This window comes from Acipenser ruthenus, chromosome 5 (genome assembly GCF_902713425.1).
Source record: "Acipenser ruthenus chromosome 5, fAciRut3.2 maternal haplotype, whole genome shotgun sequence".
NCBI classification, from domain to species: domain Eukaryota; kingdom Metazoa; phylum Chordata; class Actinopteri; order Acipenseriformes; family Acipenseridae; genus Acipenser; species Acipenser ruthenus.
Genome location: NC_081193.1, coordinates 89,083,274 through 89,105,013, shown reverse-complemented (window position 1 = coordinate 89,105,013; position 21,740 = coordinate 89,083,274). Strand labels below are relative to the sequence as shown.

The following is a 21,740-nucleotide window of genomic DNA, read 5'->3' as shown; positions in this document are numbered from 1 at the left end:
GTGTTTATTGATTTAATTAACATTGTCCAGAGTCTTAAGGCAAACACCTGTAAATAATAATGTTGGAGAGATACAGCAGCGTGTATCACTCTGTATTTCTAAATCCCCGGGTTTGACCTGCAACCAAAAGTCCAGTTTTACACACTAACACTAAACACAAAACACAAACACAGTTCTTAGTGATAGTGAATACGTGCAAGTGGTGTAATACAGTTCTCCGTGAAATGCAGGGATGAAAGTGATGTCCAGGTTTATGCTGGCTTTCGCTACAGCTCCGGATCGTGCAACTGGTAGTCTATTAAAAAACAGACGACAGTTAACAAAACACTAACAAACACAAGACAAAACTCATGGTTCACGAAACAGCACACAGACTCCTTGTAGGTTTTCAACACTAACCATTTACCAAGCAACAGATCACGTCAGCTATGACTCCTATTTATATCCTCGCTGATAACCCCTAGGTTAACGAGCGCATCCACTCCTCCAATCCTCAGATGCCATACAGTTTACCGTCTGGGTCATTGAGTTTGGATACCGTAGCTGTGCCCCTTCCACCTACCCTAAATGACCAACTTCCACCTACCCTACGGAATAAATTGTCATGCCATTTAGTTAAGGGTGCTCTGTTCCCGTTACACAGTGCCCTCACAGGTCGAGAGGGAGATCTAACACCAAGCACCATTCGATCTCTGTCACACTCAACTAAAGAACAAAAGCAGGAACAGGCTGCCTGTTGAGCACGCCCTTCAGATTGCGCTGACTACAATAACCCCAAAGTTTCATAAACTTGTCAAGGAGAAGCAAGCCCAGGTTTCTCATTTCGAGGATTTATACAAGAAAACGGAAGTACCGTATTTTAATATTTTGTACATTTTACACACAGTAGTATTTAGCCCTCTTAGTATTTTTTAGTATTTTTCACATTGCACTTGCTCAATGAGGAATCACTCGGGACTGGGAGGCCATATAATAATAATAATAATAATAATAATAATAATAATAATAATAATAATAATAATAATAATAATAATATGTTGCTGTTGTTAATGTATTCCTGTTGATGTTGATTTCTGCCTTTAACTTCCATTCTGCTGAGCTGCTTTAACTTGTTGTTGTTGTTATTATTATTAATAATATTACATGTAGTGGGAAATACATATTTTGGACCCAAAATACTTGTGTGTTTTGTACTTGAGCTATTTACTGGGTTGGGGCTAGGCATCAATATTTACAAATGGGTCCTGTTCCAAAAAAGGTTGAGACCCCTGCTATACTGCACAGGAAGCCAGTGTAAAGAGACCAGAACAGGGGTAATCTGTTCACTTTTTCTGGTTAGTCAGAATTCTAGCGGCGGTATTCTGAACAAGCTGCAAGTGGGATACCACATGTTTTGGGAGACCAGAAAAAAGTGCATTACAGTAATCAATTCTAGATTAAATAAAGGCATGCATTAGTCTCTCGGCATCAGATACAGAAATAATTGGTCTAAGTTTGGCTACATTTCTCAAATGGTAAAAAGATACTTTAGTAACTTCCCTAATATGAGTCTCAAATTATAGATCAGGATCAAAGATGACCCCTAAACTTTTCATTTCCAGTTTAACTTTTGATGAGAGACTGCAATTGTAATGTAATCCCACATTTCCTGTAAGTTGGTTCTGTGAGCCCACTAGCATAACCTCTGTGTTATCTAAATTCAACATTAGAAAATTGTGACATCCAATGCTTGATGTCTGTAAGACAATGTGGCAGAGTGGTTGCAGTGCGCAGGTGCGTGGTGATGTCACGGACCAGGAAGCAGGACATAACCAAAAGGTATGGGGCTGAAACAGCTGCAAATGTATGTTTATTAAATATTACAAAAATAAACAATTAAACAAAACACAAAATAAAGGGCACTTTGGCCAAACAAAACAGAGCACTTCGGAACCAAACAGTATATTCAAGTATATTACTATAGCAATTGATAATTTAGTCACGGACTCACGTCTTGTCTCTCCTCCAACACTCTCCTCTACTGAGCCCGGAGTGGGTCTTTTATTCCTGTGGCACCAGCCAATAATAATAAACAATAATGGACAGCTTTCATCTGTCCACACACAAACACAATTTAATATAATAATAATAATAATAATAATAATAATAATAATAATAATAATAATAATAATAATAATAATAATAATAATACATAAAATACATGCAATGGCTGGGCACCCCGTCACAGGCAAGTAGCTAATAATATCCAGGCAGGAGAAATTCCTTCCTTTAGGGACAAATATAGTACAACCCCTGTGTCAAGAGACTGTTTCATGATCTTGGTTAGCAGTTTGTAAATAACTTATTTCATTTCTTTGAGTACTATTGGGAGGATCTCATCCGGCCCAGGGGATTTGTTTATTTTAAGAGCTCCTAGACCCTTTAACACTTCTGCCTCTGTTATGCTAAAGTTATTTAAAACTGGATAGGAACAGGTTGACATGTGGGGCATGTTGTCCGTGTCCTCCTTTGTAAAAACTTGTGAAAAGTAATCATTTAATATATTTGCTATTTTTTTTCTTCATCTATGGTTTTGCTATTTGTGTCTCTTAGACATTTAACCTCCTCTTTCAATGTACTCTTCTGTTATAATATTGGAAAAACATTTTGGAATTGGTTTTAGCCCCCTTAGCAATATTGATTTCTATCTCTCTCTTGGCCTTTCTAACTTCCTTTTTGACTTGTGTTTGCAGTTCCAAGTACTCTTTCTGTGTAGTTTGTTTTTGGTCCCTTTTAAACGCTCTGTAAAGTGCCTTTTTTCGCTGAATATTTTTTTTAATTGATCTATTAAACCATTTTGGCCATTTTGTTTTAGATTTAGATTTGTCTACTTTTGGGATGTAATTGTTTTGCGCATCTAGTACTACATTTTTAAAAAACAGCCATCCTTTTTCTGTGGATGTTTTCTCTATTTTACTCCAATCTACCTCTGTTAGTCTCTGTTTCATACCTTCATAGTTTGCTTTTCTAAAATTGTAAACCTTAGCTTTAGTCATTACTTTTGGGGTTTTAAAAAATGCTTCAAATGAGACAATGTTGTGGTCTGAGTTTGCCAATGGCTCCTTGACCTCTGTTTGAGTTATTCTGTCTTCGTTATTTGAAAAGACTAAATCAAGGCATGCCTCCCCTCTAGTCGGTGCCTTGACAAATTGCGTTAGGAAGCAGTCATTTGTCATTTCCACCATTTCAATTTCATCCGTCATGCTCCCCACCGGGTTCTCCCATTTTATACGGGGGAAGTTGAAATCCCCCATTAGTATGGCTTCTCCTTTTCTACACTCATTTCTAATGTCATTGTATAACAGATTATTTTGCTCAGCGTCTGAATTTGGCGGTCTATAGCATGCTCCTATTATTATGCCCTTTGAATTTTTGTCCATTATTTTGACCCATATTGATTCGGCGTTGTTTTCTTTGTTCAGATTTAACTCCTGGGCTTCGAGACTATTTCTTATGTATAGCGCTACCCCTCCGCCTCTTCTGTCCTGCCTGTCTTTCCTATACAGTGTGTACCCACTAATATTATATTCGTCTCCATCACTCTCAGACAACCAAGTTTCTGTAACACCTATCACATCGTAGTTACTTGTTAGTGCAATAGCTTCAAGTTCTAATATTTTGTTTCTGAGACTTCTAGCATTAAGATAAATACATTTAATAGTTATCTTACCGAGTTGTTGCCCTTGTTTTGATGTGGTCTCCCTTCTGTTTTTTTTTTGTTTTCTCCCCCCTTCCTTTCTAATTTAAATGCTTCTGGACCTCCTCAAGGATCCTTTCTCTAAGTAGATTGGTTCCCTTTCTGCTTAAGTGCAGTCTGTCCCACCTATATAGATAGTCCTTGTTGTAGAATGTGCTCCAATGTTCAAGAAAGGTGAAGCCTTCCTGTATGCACCACGATTTCAGCCATGCATTTTGATTTCGTATTTCCAGCTGTCCATATGGTCCTTTGCAAGGCGCCGGCAGTATCCCAGAAAATACCACAGTTTTGTTCTTGTCTTTTAATTTCCTTCCTAGCTCTCTGAATTTGTTTTGCAGGGATCTTGGCCTGTCTCTTCCAATGTTTGTACCGATGTGGACGACTACTACGGGTCATCTCCTGTTCTTTCTAGGAGCCTGTCCACGTTCTCAGTGATGTGCTTGACAGAGGCTCCTGGAAGGCAGCACACTGTTGTAGTAAGGGGGTCCAAACTGTGAACTGAACTTGCTGTGTTTCACAATATGGAGTCCCCAACAATCATCCCTTCTTTTTGTTGCCTGGCCAGCACTGTTATAGGGTTTTGGATGTTGTTCCTTTCATTCTCTTGATGTTGGTTTTGATCATCTAAATGTTGAAGTGGCTTAAATTTGTTGGATGTTTGGATTTCTGGTGGTTGTGTTTGACAAAGTTTCTTTTTTTCCCTGCTTCTGCCTATTTGAACCCAGCTGTTTCGACTCTCTTCGAACTCCCTGGTGGCTTTCAGTCTGCTAGGGGTGCAGACTTCCATGAATTGTGGGTGTGTCAGATCCTCAAGCTCCTGTTGCTGTCTCATTTCCTCCAGCTCCATTTCTAACAGACTTACTCGTTGAAGCAAGTCCTGGATCGTGCGGCACTTTACACACACTTGGTTGAGCTCTGTTGGGTTTTCTCGGATTTCCAACATCATGCAGTTGTCACAGATTACTGGCTTGAAGACCATGTTTTGTTTATTTATTTATTTATTTATTTATTTATTTATTTTTGGAAGTTCAGTTTAGCTTCTGCAGCTGTCAACCTGCTTTCAAACTGCTTCTAACTGTAATGTACATGTCCACGACTGTACTTCTCCCACACTGCCGCTTCCACACGCTGTCGCTGTAAACTCCAGTGCTGGGATAGAAACTGAGGCTGAGCCCTCCCTAAGAGTACAGGCTGTGTGATAAACTCCAGTGCTGGGATAGAAACTGAGGCTGAACCCTCCCTAAGAGTACAGGCTGTGTAGCCCCCTGAAGAAAATTGCTTTCAGGCATCAATGTGTCGGCTTCATCAAATCAAAGCAAAGCTGCAGGAGTTAAAAACCTTGACTCAAACTCAGTACAACACTGCCCCCTTGAGGAATCTGCAACTTGAAATACAGGAGTGTGTGCACAGGAAGTAAAAGGGGTGACTTTATTTACTCTTTTAAAGTTACCTTTAGGAATCCCTTTTGAATGAAAGGAGAAAGGAACATATTATGAAAAGAATCATTCTTAAATTGTAGAAAAGAAATATCCTAATTAGATAAATGTGCCATATATGTGCTAATCTACAGGCATTCTGGGAACTCACTGTGAAGGTGAAAGGCGTTTGAGGTTGGTGAGTTTGAAAGGAACCATTACAGAGAGCAAGGCAGGGTGTGACTTTGTACAGAAATGGCAGCAAACACTTCTTGTCTGGAAGAAGAGCTTTCCTGTGCTGTGTGCTGTGAGATTTTCAAGGATCCTGTAACTCTTCATTGTAACCACAGCTTCTGTAAAGCATGTCTGGATCAGTGCTGGAAAGAGAAGGGAACTCGGGAGTGTCCAGTGTGCAGGAGGAGGGCTTCAATAGAGGATCCTGCTGTGGATTTCAGGCTCAGGAATATCGTGGAGTGCTTCTTAAAAGATCACAGTGAGAAACCTCCAGCACCTCCTGGAATGCTCTGCAGTCTGCATGAGGAGAAACTGAAGCTGTTCTGTGTGGATGATAACGAGGCTGTCTGTCATATTTGTCAAACTTCAAAGAAACATAAAAATCACAAGTTTTGCCCAGTCGAGGAAGCTGCACTTAATTATAAGGTATGTAAACAATGTTTAGTTCTCAGAAAAATAAATATTTAAACCCAGTATTTGCTTTTCACAGAAGTACCTGTATTTGCTTTTTTATTCCTATACACAAGTAATCAGGTCTGGGATGGAGGGTTATAATGAAGCAGTTTAAACAACAAGATCCAACAAGTCTGAGCAGAACAAATCCTATTACAATAGATATATTTAAACTAACACAGACACTATACAAGAAGGCCAGAGAGAGAGAGCGAGTACTGTACAGGAATGGGGAGGGGAATGCGGTAGTGAACTGTGGGGACCACTCACAGAGCAGGAATACACAAAATGGGACAAACACCCAACAGAAATCCTACATGCAGAATTTTGTAAAAATATGCTAGTGCAGAGAAATACAGCAAATGTGATTATTAATATTTAAAAAAGCACAAAAATACTCCACCCAAACTCCTACCACCACAAAGCCCTCACAAGCCAAGAATAGCTCAGCTCAGAGAAGAGTCCCCTCAGCCAGCTGGCCATGAAGCTCACTGCCCTGAGCGACACTGACGTCATTGTTTATTTAACAGTGTTCAGCCTTCAGTTTTACATTCCTACTACTACCTCTTTATTTCATTATTGCTTTTCATTTCTTTAATTTGTAATTGCTTTGGCAATAGTACTAATGCTGTCATGTTAATAAAGCACCTTAGAATATGAATTTATGAGAGAGAGAGAGAGAGAGAGAGAGAGAGAGAGAGAGAGAGAGAGAGAGAGAGAGAGAGAGAGAGAGAGAGAGAGAGAGAGAGAGAGAGAGAGAGAGAGAGAGAGAGCCCTGAGTGCAGAGTGGGGGTGGTGCTGTACAGGAATGGGAAGGAGAGTGTGTCTGTGTGCAATAATGTATTCACACCTGAACCCTTATAAACCCTCACACAGCCCCTACCAGAGACAGGCAGGACAGGAATGGGGAGGGGAATCACTCAGTAAATGTGAACACTTTTTTCCCAGCCTGTCACAATGGGCAAGCTGCTTTGATGTTAATCCAGGTCAGAAGGCCAGTCAGTGTAGTCCACAAAAGGATTGTGGGTACAAGCACAGAGCACAGCTATTTTAGAAGTCAGATGCTTCAGACCATACATAGCCTCGCTCCAGAGCTCCATTCCATAGCATACATGTCACACAGTCAGGTGCTTCTATTACTTAACCCACGCTACTCCAGATACATCCTGGGTACGTCTGTACAGCTCACAGCCCTCTTCGCAGGTCAGAGATATTCCAGAGTACAACCCAGTAGCTTGGCCAAAATAACTATATAAAAGTTATATATCCCACACCCCCAGCGTAACAGCGTAACCCTAACCTTAACACCATCCACAACCGACCCCCATCCACAACCCCACCCCCACCCCAACCCCACCCCCAATCCCATCCACAACCCCACACCCACCCCAACCCCATCCATAACCCCACCCCCACCCCAACCTCACCCCCAACCCCATCCACAAACCCACCCCCCCAGCCCCAACCCCCACCTCCAACAGCAACACCACCCCCACCCCCACAACCCATACTCACCTCCAACACCACCCCAACCATCAACCCCACCCCCACATCCACCCCCAACCGCAACCCCACCCCGAACCCCATCCACAACCCCACCCCCACCATCACCTCCCATCCCCAACTTCATCCACAAACCTAACCCCAACCCCACCTCCAACAAAAGCAACACCTATTATATGAGCAGAAGAAAATGTACTAACGAGAGGAGCCAGACAGTGATGTGCAAGCTCCGGGTTTCATTGCATTTCAGGGAGAACTCAAGACTGCGCTGGAGCCCATGAGGGACAAGCTGAAAACCTTTAATAAAGTTAAAGAAGAATGTGATGAAACAGCAGAGCACATCAAGGTAAGAGAACTAGATTACTGATTTAAACAATACACAACATACATGCTCACTGGACACCCAAACTAACTCTAAAGTGATCCTTTTCATGTATAGAAACAAGCCCAGCAAACAGAGAGGCAGATAAAGGAGGAGTTTGAGAAACTTCACCAGTTTCTACGAGATGAAGAAAAGGCCAGGATAGCTGCACTGAGGGGGGAAGAGGAACAAAAGGGAAGAATCATGAAAGAGAAGATTGAAAATATTACAAGAGAAATCTCATCCCTTTCAGACACAATCCGAGTGATAGAACAGGAGCTGGAAGCTGAAGACATCTTCTTCCTGCAGGTAGTGATTGTTTAACTGTGTGTGACATGTTCTTATTGTGAATGCACAGTGACCAGCACAGGGAACAGATGATTAGACATGTGCCCATACAATGTGTTTGTGCAATGGAGACTGCAAGACTGCTACGACACTCACACACCAGTATCCCCCCCAGTCGCTCTGCATTGGTAGGAAATGGAGAACATCTGGAGCAGCCCTGCGCTTGTGGGACATCCTGCTCATTAAAATAATGTGCATGTATTTGAAGAGCAGCCCTTATATATTCAGGGATAGCAAGACACTGAGTGAGCGAGCGAGCGAGCGGTGAGAGTGGATAAAACAGGCAGCAAATACCCCCCCCCCCCCCCCCCCCCCCGCACCGCAAACCAGCACAGGCGGGTCATTATTGGGAATGCCAGAGTGTATGTGAAGTATCAACACTGAGTTTAACATGGAAAGCTGGGCATCGCTGCTGCTGTTTTATATAAAATGTGGATTGTTGTTTTGATAATGTATTCAATTATTTTCCTTGTTTGTTTCAGAAGTACAAAGACACAAAGAGAAGGTATGTAAGATGTGGCCTGTCTTCCTCTCTTGTATTGTATTGAATGCAAACACAGAGCAGCACTAACTCCTGAATATGATTGCAGAGCCGAGTGCACACTGCAGGATCCACAGTGTGTTTCAGGAGTGCTGATAGATGTAGCCGAGCACCTGGGCTCTCTGAAGTACAAAGTGTGGGAGAAGATGCTGGGGATTGTTCAATACAGTGAGTCCTGTGGGGAGCATCACAAAGGAGGAGGGGGGGGAGGGGTGCATATAACCACAATCCACAACGTGTGTAAGCAGCAAGATACAGCTCTCTACAATCAATAATAATACACAATGAAATGTACACACCTGTAGCAAACACAATTCTATCCATCACAGAGATTATCTCTCAGTTCAATATTAAACACTGAGCTGCTCATAGTATTGAGGTGAGCTGGAAGAGCATTCCAGGAGAGCAAAAGGCTTTCTGATCCCATGTTGGTCTGCATTAAAACTCCTTGTAAAGAAACTCCTGCAGTAGAACACAGACTTCTCTGAGTTCAGCCCATTGTCTTGGAATGCTCCCAGAGCTCTAAGAATGTTAGTGCTGAGCAGTGTCACAGTGTTCTGTTCTAGAGCTCTCCAATAGAACTCTGTGAGCAGCTACAATTCTCACTGCCCAGAGTTCCAGAGCCAGAGTTCTACTCAAATCATCCATCACATGAAAGGGCGGGTTTTTTACATGCTGTAAATTTATCTTATTTAAACCGGTTTAGAGGCTGTTAGTTTGATATTAAAGGGAATATTTTAAGGATATTTTTTTTAATAATGCTATTTGAAATCAGTGTATATACAATATACATGTCTTACCATCTAATGCAGGGGTGTCCAGCCATTTCTTGAGCATGAGCTACTTTTACATTTCAGACTGAGACGCGAGCCACATCGTAAGGCTTGTACCATACCCATATTTAAGATGTAAAATAATAACATCCACACAGAAGTGTAGTGAGGGTAACAGCGCGACCTGGTGGACAGTAAGAACAGCAGGAGTACTACGCAGCCAGCCCGGACACTTTCAACACGTTTTCAGCTCAGAAGGGTTTACATTGTTTTTGTTTCTCACGAAGCACGCTGCTAAAACAAATATCAGCCCCACATCCATTTTTTATGCTGCCATGTGATATTGTAGCGGCCGGCTGTGTGCGCGTGTGTGTGTGTGTGCGCGCGTGTGTGTGCGCGCGTGTGTGCGTGTGCGTGTGTGTGTGTGGGTGTGTGTGTGTGCGCGCGTGTGTGTGTGTGCGGGTCCCAAACAGGTGAAGTCGGTATTGTTGAACTTACAAGTGCTGTTGACGAGTCTATCAAGCAAAGGAGCCAGGCAGACACCAAATAATTATTTTACTGAGTGTTTATTGTGCAGACAGAACTCCAGTCAACAGCAGCACAGCACCACACTCTCACTCACACACCCAGCGCAGCACAGAACCCACACTCTCACTCACACACCCAGCGCAGCACAGCACCCACACTCTCACTCACACACCCAGCGCAGCACAGCACCCACACTCTCACTCACACACCCAGCGCAGCACAGCACCCACACTCTCACTCACACACCCAGCGCAGCACAGCACCCACACTCTCACTCACACACCCAGCACAGCACAGCACCCACACTCTCACTCACACACCCAGCACAGCACAGCACCCACACTCTCACTCACACACCCAGCACAGCACAGCACCCACACTCTCACTCACACACCCAGCGCATCACAGCACCCACACTCTCACTCACACACCCAGCACAGCGCAGCACAGCACCCACACTCTCACTCACACACCCAGCGCAGCAGAGCACAGCACCCACACTCTCACTCACACACCCAGCGCAGCACAGCACAGCACCCACACTCTCACTCACACACCCAGCGCAGCACAGCACCCACACTCTCACTCACACACCCAGCGCAGCACAGCACAGCACCCACACTCTCACTCACACACCCAGCGCAGCACAGCACCCACACTCTCACTCACACACCCAGCGCAGCACAGCACCCACACTCTCACTCACACACCCAGCGCAGCACAGCACCCACACTCTTACTCACACACCCAGCACAGCACAGCACCCACACTCTCACTCACACACCCAGCGCAGCACAGCACCCACACTCTCACTCACACACCCAGCACAGCACAGCACAGCACAGCACCCACACTCTCACTCACACACCCAGCACAGCACAGCACCCACACTCTCACTCACACACACAGCACAGCACAGCATCAAATATGTTATGAATGTTTAGTAGATATATATTTGGTTAGTCTGCCATTTTGAGTGGTGTCTTTGCCGCACTGTCTTTCTTTACTGTACGTCTTCACTGTGGAAAGTGAAGTGCCTTCTCGTATGACACACAGACACACGCACAACAATGAATTATAAACCTGTGTGAATGCTTGCTCTCTACCTGCTAATCGGCTGTTGAAATTCTGAACACAGATCGGATGTTACTGTAAACTCCTGGGTGTGATCTTCATATACATATGGAGCTTGATTATTTCATTTTTTAAAGAAAAAAGTTGGGCTTGCATATTTAAAAATGATTCATCAATACTTATATTTTATTTCTTGATTTTTTTTCACACATTGCAATCTGTTTCTCCAAAACTAAACATTGCTAAACAAAATCCTTCGGATGTTTCTGATCCCCGTTTCTTGGACACTGTAGGTGCCTCTCTGTGTGCTGTGACCTTTCAACTCTGTTTTTTTAAGTATATATATATATATACATATTGGTTACATAAGTACATTTACGCTGGACGTGCATAGATAAATAGGAGCACAGTTATGGAAGGCCATCTGGGTCAAAAACATGTTCTTTAGTACGCCTATTGATTTGGACCAATCAGAATACATAAAATACTACTTGTTCTAAATAAATGTAAATTAGCGATGCATTTTCTACATAGGGGCTGGTCATTTTACAGCAGTACCCACGTAGGGGCTGGTCATTTTACAGCAGTACCCACGTAGGAGCTGGTCATTTTACAGCAGCACCCACGTAGGGGCTGGTCATTTTACAGCAGTACCCACGTAGGGGCTGGTCATTTTACAGCAGCACCCACGTAGGGGCTGGTCATTTTACAGCAGTACCCACGTAGGGGCTGGTCATTTTACAGCAGTACCCACGTAGGGGCTGGTGATTTTACAGCAGTACCCACGTAGGGGCTGGTCATTTTACAGCAGTACCCACGTAGGAGCTGGTCATTTTACAGCAGTACCCACATAGGGGCTGGTCATTTTACAGCAGTACCCACGTAGGGGCTGGTCATTTTACAGCAGTACCCACGTAGGGGCTGGTCATTTTACAGCAGTACCCACGTAGGAGCTGGTCATTTTACAGCAGTACCCACGTAGGGGCTGGTGATTTTACAGCAGTACCCACGTAGGGGAAGGTCATTTTACAGCAGTACCCACGTAGGAGCTGGTCATTTTACAGCAGTACCCACGTAGGGGCTGGTGATTTTACAGCAGTACCCACATAGGGGCTGGTCATTTTACAGCAGTACCCACGTAGGAGCTGGTCATTTTACAGCAGTACCCACATAGGGGCTGGTCATTTTACAGCAGTACCCACGTAGGGGCTGGTCATTTTACAGCAGTACCCACATAGGGGCTGGTCATTTTACAGCAGTACCCACGTAGGGGCTGGTGATTTTACAGCAGCACCCACGTAGGAGCTGGTCATTTTACAGCAGTACCCACGTAGGGGCTGGTCATTTTACAGCAGTACCCACGTAGGGGCTGGTCATTTTACAGCAGTACCCACGTAGGGGCTGGTCATTTTACAGCAGCACTCACGTAGGGGCTGGTCATTTTACAGCAGTACCCACATAGGGGCTGGTCATTTTACAGCAGTACCCACGTAGGAGCTGGTCATTTTACAGCAGTACCCACATAGGGGCTGGTCATTTTACAGCAGTACCCACGTAGGGGCTGGTCATTTTACAGCAGTACCCACATAGGGGCTGGTCATTTTACAGCAGTACCCACGTAGGGGCTGGTGATTTTACAGCAGTACCCACGTAGGGGCTGGTCATTTTACAGCAGTACCCACGTAGGGGCTGGTCATTTTACAGCAGTACCCACGTATGGGCTGGTCATTTTACAGCAGTACCCACGTAGGGGCTGGTCATTTTACAGCAGTACCCACATAGGGGCTGGTCATTTTACAGCAGTACCCACGTAGGAGCTGGTCATTTTACAGCAGCACCCACGTAGGGGCTGGTCATTTTACAGCAGTACCCACATAGGGGCTGGTCATTTTACAGCAGTACCCACGTAGGGGCTGGTCATTTTACAGCAGTACCCACGTAGGGGCTGGTCATTTTACAGCAGTACCCACGTATGGGCTGGTCATTTTACAGCAGTACCCACGTAGGGGCTGGTCATTTTACAGCAGTACCCACGTAGGGGCTGGTCATTTTACAGCAGTACCTTACAGTCATGTAGCATAATTACAAGAGTAGCCTTCACCTTCTGGATAAAATCTTTTTAAATTTCAGACATGAAATAAGCTTACAAAAATCAAGAATAAGGAAAACTGCAAACCATGGCGGCGGGAGATTCTCTGCTACGGTGCAAATATAGATTTGCTGAGTGCTGCCAACTTCTTGAGACAGACAATGTTGACTGCTAATATTAGATTCAATATTTCAACGCTATTAGTTACAGTGGGGTTACCACTAAATTAAAGCTATTTCTAAGGCTCTTAAACCACTGGCTGATGATCGTCTCAGAGGGTCCGGGTCTATCTTTCATCTTTCACTAGACTTTACCCAATGCCAAGCCCATATACCACCACAAATTGGGCAGCAATTGGATAATTTATTACACATACTATTTTCTATAAATTCATTGGTTCTCATTTCATTTTCAGTGATCTGATTGGCCAAATTAGTACATGTAATAATTAGAATTACAACACGTACTAAAGTCAAATGAGAACATGTACTAAATAGCGTGTTTTTGACCTGGGTGGCTTTCCATACACAGCCTATTTCAGATGCTGTCTGTTTTATGCTATGTGGCCAGTGTGAAAGCCTCCAAGATGTACAGTTATCTAAGGAATGAATGTTGTGCTGGATGTAGACATGGATGCTTTGACACGCTTGGTGTGAAAGGACCTTTTATTCTACATGTTGCTTACACAACTGGATGAATGTGCGTGTGAAGGGTGCAGCTCACACGAATGCACGTGTGAAGGGTGCAGCTCACACGAATGCGTGTGTGAAGGGTGCAGGTCACACGAATGCGCGTGTGAAGGGTGCAGGTCACACGAATGCGCGTGTGAAGGGTGCAGCTCACACGAATGCGCGTGTGAAGGGTGCAGCTCACACGAATGCGCGTGTGAAGGGTGCAGCTCACACGAATGCGTGTGTGAAGGGTGCAGCTCACACGAATGCGCGTGTGAAGGATGCAGCTCACACGAATGCGTGTGTGAAGGGTGCAGCTCACACGAATGCGTGTGTGAAGGGTGCAGCTCACACGAATACGCGTGTGAAGGGTGCAGGTCACACGAATGCGTGTGTGAAGGGTGCAGGTCACACGAATGCGCATGTGAAGGGTGCAGGTCACACGAATGTGCGTGTGAAGGGTGCAGCTCACACGAATGAGCGTGTGAAGGGTGCAGGTCACACGAATGCGCATGTGAAGGGTGCAGCTCACACGAATGCGTGTGTGAAGGGTGCAGCTCACACGAATGCGTGTGTGAAGGGTGCAGCTCACACGAATGCGTGTGTGAAGGGTGCAGCTCACACGAATGCGTGTGTGAAGGGTGCAGGTCACACGAATGCGCATGTGAAGGGTGCAGGTCACACGAATGCGCGTGTGAAGGGTGCAGGTCACACGAATGCGCGTGTGAAGGGTGCAGCTCACACGAATGCGTGTGTGAAGGGTGCAGGTCACACGAATGCGTGTGTGAAGGATGCAGCTCACACGAATGCGCGTGTGAAGGGTGCAGCTCACACGAATGCGTGTGTGAAGGGTGCAGCTCACACGAATGCGCGTGTGAAGGGTGCAGGTCACACGAATGCGCGTGTGAAGGGTGCAGGTCACACGAATGCGCGTGTGAAGGGTGCAGGTCACACGAATGCGTGTGTGAAGGGTGCAGCTCACACGAATGTGCGTGTGAAGGGTGCAGCTCACACGAATGCGCGTGTGAAGGGTGCAGGTCACACGAATGCGCGTGTGAAGGGTGCAGGTCACACGAATGCGTGTGTGAAGGATGCAGCTCACATTGCAGGCGCACACCGAGCTGACGCTTAGTGAGGCACATTTTAAGATCAGTGAATACACTGTCAGTGTCAAGCTACACATTTTAGCCTGTGTCTTCAGTGGGCTCTTGCGAGCAACATCAAACTGCTTTGCGAGCAACATACAACTCCTGCCTCCTAATGTATTACAATGCTTTAGTGTGCAGGTAGATGTTCTCATTTCTAACCCTGTCTCTCGTTTCCTCTCTCAGCTCCAGTGACTCTGGATCCCAACACAGCAGCACCCTGGCTCATACTGTCTGAGGATCTAACAAGTGTGAGATTCAACGATGAGAGAGAGGAGCTTCCTGACAACCCAGAGCGGTTTGATCCCTATGTTAGTGTGCTGGGCTCTGAGGGATTCACTTCAGGGAAACACTGCTGGGATGTTGAAGTTGGAAACAAAACTGCCTGGAATCTGGGTGTGACAAAAGAGTCCAGCAAGAGGAAAGGGGAATTCACTCGGAACCCAGGAACAGGATACTGGGGTATAGTCCTGAGGGATGGGGATCAGTACAGCGCCTGGACCTCACCACAGACACAACTCACTGTGGAGATGAAACCCCAGAAGATCAGAGTTCAGCTGGACTGTGACGGGGAGGAGGTCACATTCTTTGATGCCAGTGATATGAGACCTCTCTACACTTTTAGACAGAGATTTAATGCAAGATTGTTTCCATATTTCTCTCCTTGCTTAAATGAAGATGGGAAAAACTCTGCCCCCCTCAGAGTGTGCCCTGTGAAGACAGTTATAAAAGTGGACTAGCCCAATGTGTTCAGGATGAACAATAGGGCTGTATAATAATAATAATAATAATAATAAACCTGTGACCCTGCTGGCCGCTGCACACTGATAGGGCTGTGAGGTGTGGCAGTTACAGGTGAAGAGTTTCACTTAAGCTCATTTCCTCCTGGGTTAAAGGGTTGAGCAGTAAACCAGTAAGAACAGGAGCAGGTTGTGTAGTTTACTGGAGGTGCTGGGGGTGTCTCACTGGTATAATATCATGTCACTCTGCTGCAGCCAATAGAAACACAGTAAATACATCATTCCTGCTGAGTGTTCGACACACCCATGTGGAGGAACTGAGATTAAAAGGACTCTGGCTGGCAGTCAACTCTTTGTAATTAATGCCAATGTTATAAATCTAATAAAGTTATGACCCCACATTGTTTATGTAATTATTTATTATCTAAAGATTGGTAATAACCAAGGCATTAAAACATGACCTAACCTTTACATTTTCTTTTGTATTTCCACTCTTTAATTCCCTTTGAATGGGGTGAAGCCCATTTCTCCTGCCACCACACTGTAGATTCACTCCCTGTGCAGCAGGTATTAGGATCCCACCTGGAGCTTTAAACTCCCTTTGCTGCACACAGGACTGGAGGTGGAGTCAGCTGCTCACAGAGTTCTATCACAGAGCTCTAGAATAGAACCCACACAGCCATCCACCCTGAGCCCCTCAAAATGAAGAGGTTGAACACCAGGTGCAGTTTACTATCTCAACCACAAGAGGGAGCGCTTTCCTGACTGAGAAGTATAACCAGTGCAGGTTCCGTGAATCTAGCAACACTAACTAAGCAGCAATAAGTCCACATAATATGACTACTTCCGGTGTTCAAAACGGCACTGACTTTGGCAAAGTAATCCTCCATATACAAAAAATAGGTTATTTCAATATATTTATCATATTTTATGCATGTATGTCCTATACTATAGCATTTTCACTCAATTTCACTTTGTATTATTGTCGAAACAATACGTTATTTAAAGACATTGTAGGTTTCACTCATAGACTATAAGGACACAGATGCAGCAGTTTAATGTAAAAGACAAACAGCGGGCCTCAATGTAGGGGTTGCAATGCAACGCAGACACAGGAAGAACACAAAACAAAGCTGTTTGTTGTGTTCGAGCGGAAGTTCGCGGACCAGCTGGTTTCCTCTTCCTGTCTCCGTGTCGCTAGTTGGGAGGAAACATGGCGGCCGAGTCGGAGCCTGATGTCCAAGCAACTCTGTGCAGCGATTTACTGAATTTTTCAGCCAGGGACACCGCTCTGGTATGCGAAGCGTTTGTAATTTACAGCAGTGTGTTTGTCCGTGTCAGGGGGGCAGGCTCACCCTATTGCCATGTTCCGTATTTCATCCGAAGCGAGTGTTGTTATCTGTGGTTGTTATTGTCGCCAGGGCCCAGTGACTAGCTGTAACTCAATTAAGACAAAGTCCCAGGAAATCACCTCGGTCTTTTTGAATTTGAGATGACAGCACTTGCACAGTAAAGGGAAGCGAGAAACACCTGCAGTCCCGGGCTCTTGTGAGCTATAATATTATATAAATGTGTTTTTGTTTAGCTCAGAACAGAAGATTGGTCCTCCTAATCTGCGACTCCCCATCTAGTTAGACCATAACAACAAAACGTCAGTACATTGTGTTTGTGTAACTAACTCAACAAATACTGTATGTGTGTGTGTGTGTGTGTTTGTATTCTTACTGGCTGGTTTCTTAGGCTTTGTCTATGCATATTGTTATTTATTAGTGTATGTACGTTTATTTAACTTTTGTCAAATTCTTATTTGATAGATTTAAAGAAAGGTGTTGTCAAATATTAAACTCGTAGCATTGGTTATGGAATAGTAATGTAAAAATACCCGGGTATTGAAAGGCATTGGAAAGCATTTAACCGTGTTCTTTGATTTTCATATTCTGCTTCTAATAACATAATATGAATCAGAAACGAGACATGTTAAACTGGATACTCAGTTTGTTTTATGGGTTGTAGAATAGAGACACAGTGGAGCCTTTCTTTTTAGTTACACATTTAACTGTGTGTGCTGTATTCTCCACTGACCCAGGAGTATCAATCTGGTTAAGCCTTTGATGTAACGACTAACAGATATACAAGATTGGTTTCTAAACAGGGCTTATGAGCAATCTTTGTCTTCCCAGCCATGCTTTGAGTGATTCAGGCTAGCAGCTGTAATTGTGTAAACAGCTATTCCAGTGCAAATGTATACTTGATTTAGTGTGTTTCAAGTTGGCCCCCACCAGGGATTGCATCACCACAGTGATTACTGCAGGCAGATCTCAATCAAAGATGTCTTTGTCAAACTGTGGGGTATTCACTGTTCATCCTACCATCAATCTACCACTTCAGTGCGTATTGCACAGTATATATTAGGGTTGACCTGCTTTCTTAGGCTGCACTTCATTCCTCCCACCACAAGGTGGTCATGTAGTCTTCTTAATTAAACCACTTATTGATTAATAATCCCCTGATTCCTTTAATCATCTCAATTAGTCATTTTATTAATGCGTGTTGATTAGGCGGCAGCAGCAGCTACTGACATTTATTTAGTCACGCATCCCTTTATTACTATTAAGTCTTATTCAATATTATTTCTTAGAATGTGTAAATAAATCATTTAAATGTTTCAGTTTACTAGTAGGAACACATCATTTGTCAACAAAATATTCCTGGGAACAATTTATATAAAATGCTGAAATCATAACATCAATGCTGTAGCATATATATTACAAATAATAATAATAATAATAAAAATAATCATCATAATAAATAATAATAATAATTATAATAATAATAATAATGCAAGGTTGTTCGCAAGCAGCACTAAGTGTCACTTACAGTTTCATGAAAGAAAATGTCCCATGCATTAAATGTTGCTATTAAACTTAAGTATCGTCAGTTGGTTAACCTGCCTTCTTTCATAGATTGACGTTGTTTTGTAAAAACTTGACCATAAGAAGAAACACTTCTTTCAGCATCTACAGAATTGGTAACAACTGACAAATATATTTTAACCTTTCGTGTTAAATTGGGAAATAATTCTTCAGCTTTAATCCAAAGTTCATGCAAAGTCATTCTACTGCTGTTTTTTTTTGCATATGGAAGGTATTTGTCCATTTCTGATTTACAGTCAGCATCAAATCCTGGAATAGAATATAATGGGAGGGCTTCCAGATCCAAACTACACACTTGTTGTGGGTCGAATATCCATAACTAAAGTTATGAGCTGGTTGAAAAAAAAACTTGGTTTCTTTTTGCATTGATCTGCGTTGTAGTAATTAGTCTGTTTTTCAGAAACGTCATGGAAGGTTTTTACACATAGTTTATTTATTGTGGCGTCTGTGCTGTGTACCTCTTGTTCCATTGCTCGGTATGTATTTATTAATTCTGCAACTTTATTATATGTTTGATGGACTCTCCCTTCATGGCTTTCAAACCACTGAATCAGATCCACCAGTCCCTTGGCATGTGTTGCGAATTAGGGAGAGTTGAGATTTTAAACTTTGTACATCTTTAAGCAATTTCTGGAGGTCCTTTAACACTACAGTGTTTGGTGAAATGTGCATTTCCTTTTCCACGAAGCCTGCATAAGAAAGGGATGTATTTGGAATGATATTAAGCAGCAGAATAACAGGTGCCCCATCGTGTTCTGCATGGCTCAGGTGGCAACTTTATGGGTAAACTACAGCCTTCTTGTTGGATTGCTTCTGTCAGGTGGTCTTTAAAACGTAGTTTTCTGCTGCAGTGTTTCAACTATTTTTTAACGGTTGCAACCAGCTTGTCTGCTTTCCGAAAATTATTTGCACAGATATTGCTGGCAAGGGCTATATGTGGGCATTACAAGTCAAATGTACTGAATTTGGCAGTAAGCCTTGAAGAATGTCATTGTGTGCCTTGATCATGTAACTGACATTATCAGAGGCAAATCCAGTCACATTATTAAAATGAACTTCAAATACGTCTAAACATTTCACAACGCCCTGTGCCACCGATGAGTAATTCAGTGCAGATTAACTGGATCGGCTAATATTACTTTCAGTTCGAAGGTATTCGATAGTCCTTGGAAAACAAACAAAAGGACAACCATTTCGCTCAGTGAAATGCTTTTTGATTGCGATGTCTTTGACTCCATGTTTAGGGGTCTCGATTTTTCTCTTAACGCATCAATTTATTCAATTACCATTTATACTCATTATAATTAGCTTTTATTTTTCTAATTAGTCAAAGTGTAATGTGTTAATTTCTTAATTGTGAATTCAATTACTATAACTGGAGTGACTGCAGGGGATAGCAGTTGAATTACAATTGAAAAAAAACAGGTCGCGTAAAACGCAGGACCTTAAGTATAAAATCATCAATCTACCTCTTCATTGCATATTGCACAGTATAAAATCATCATACCATCAATCTACCTCTTCATTGCATATTCCACAGTACAAAATCATCATACCATCAATCTACCTCTTCATTGCATATTCCACAGTATAAAATCATCATACCATCAATCTACCTCTTCATTGCATATTGCACAGTATAAAATCATCATACCATCAATCTACCTCTTCATTGCATATTGCACAGTACAAAATCATCATACCATCAATCTACCTCTTCATTGCATATTGCACAGTATAAAATCATCATACCATCAATCTAACACTTCAGTGCATATTGCACAGTACAAAATCATCATACCATCAATCTACCTCTTCATTGCATATTGCACAGTACAAAATCATCATACCATCAATCTACCTCTTCATTGCATATTGCACAGTATAAAATCATCATACCATCAATCTACCTCTTCATTGCATATTGCACAGTATAAAATCATCATACCATCAATCTAACACTTCAGTGCATATTATTATTTGTTTATTTAGCAGACGCCTTTTCCAAGGCGACTTACAGAGACTAGGGCGTGTGAACTATGCATCAGCTGCAGAGTCACTTACAATTACGTCTCACCCGAAAGACGGAGCACAAGGAGGTTAAGTGACTTGCTCAGGGTCACACAATGAGTCAGTGGCTGAGGTGGAATTTGAACCGGGGACCTCCTGGTTACAAGCCATTTTCTTTAACCTCTGGACCACACAGCCTCAATTGCACAGTATAAAATCATCATACCATCAATCTACCACTTCAGTGCATATTGCACAGTATAAAGTCAGCACTTTATGGGATTTGGCAGCTTAGTTTTCTTCAGGTCTCTTTTCTCTTCTGTTCTTGCAGAAATGGCTCCAAGCTACCGACCTTCCGAAGGATGTGTACCTGCACCTCGCACGGTACGTGCCGAAAATCTTCTGTCGGAGCCCGAACCCGAACCCCAAGAATGAGGACATGCTGACGCAGCACATCCTGACTGGACCCATGGAGTGGTACCTGTGTGGGGAAGACCCAGCCACCAGCATCCCCAAACTAGAGCAGGCCAACCGGCCGTCCCAGCTGTGCGGGCGCGTCTTCAAAGTGGGGGAGCCCACCTACTCCTGCAGGTAAATATCAAGCTCTTTTCTAATGCTGTGGACGGGTTTGCTTTCTATTCAGCGTTGATTTTACATTTTCTGTCTGCTGCTGGGTAAAGGAACTTCCTGTTAAGATACAGTGTTGATTTTTAGTTGCTTCAATATTTAAAGCTTTTTACTCCAAAACGCATTTACAATGAGAAATAAACAACCTACCTTACTCCACATGCCTTCAATTAAATACCTGCTCTGTTTATTTCTAGTGTTGTAACTTGAACAGGTGGTGTTCTCCTTTTGAGAAGTTTTGAGTAAAAGGCTTTGAGAATGAGCCCCTTTGTCAGATATTCTGCACAGGTCAGTCGAGCCAATGCCTGATTCGTGATGTTATTTAAAGTGTGCTTTATATTCGTGGCTATCCACGATGCACAGTGCCACAGCGACACAGCTTAAAGGATTGTGAAATCAGGTCAGGATGGGGAAGAGATGAAAAGTTGCTTCACCTGCCAGGTTAATTCCATAGCACTGTAAAGGTGAGTGCAGACCTGATGTGAAGAATGGCAAAAACTTTAGATAAGATCTGTTCTGTTTAAAATAACTAGCTTCAGTTTGCTTTGAAATAAATAGA

The 21,740-nt window shown here is 43.3% G+C and overlaps 2 protein-coding genes across 4 annotated transcripts in view; both read left to right on the top strand.

Annotated features, from left to right (window-relative positions):
• Positions 1–4,905: 4,905 nt before the first annotated feature.
• Positions 4,906–16,010, top strand: LOC117403016 (zinc-binding protein A33-like). 2 transcript variants are annotated; one of them, XM_034004835.3, is made up of 6 exons: positions 4,906–5,811; positions 7,592–7,687; positions 7,781–8,011; positions 8,536–8,555; positions 8,641–8,759; positions 15,058–16,010. In XM_034004835.3, exons 1-6 carry the CDS (start codon positions 5,407–5,409, stop codon positions 15,609–15,611), a joined length of 1,425 nt encoding a protein of 474 aa, XP_033860726.2. In that variant the 5' UTR covers positions 4,906–5,406; the 3' UTR covers positions 15,612–16,010. The 2 variants fall into 2 exon arrangements, with proteins under 2 accessions (XP_033860726.2, XP_033860725.2); XM_034004834.3 differs by having other exon boundaries at positions 5,091–5,811; positions 8,533–8,555.
• A 731-nt stretch (positions 16,011–16,741) lies between these two features.
• The window catches only part of ubr2 (ubiquitin protein ligase E3 component n-recognin 2), a 58,399-nt gene continuing 53,400 nt past the window's right edge, over positions 16,742–21,740 (top strand). For both annotated transcript variants that reach the window (XM_059024740.1, XM_059024739.1), the window contains exons 1-2: positions 16,742–16,905; positions 20,886–21,145. In XM_059024740.1, the coding sequence (XP_058880723.1) occupies positions 16,825–16,905; positions 20,886–21,145 (341 nt within the window). In that variant the 5' untranslated portion in view covers positions 16,742–16,824. The remainder of the gene's footprint in view (positions 16,906–20,885; positions 21,146–21,740) is intronic.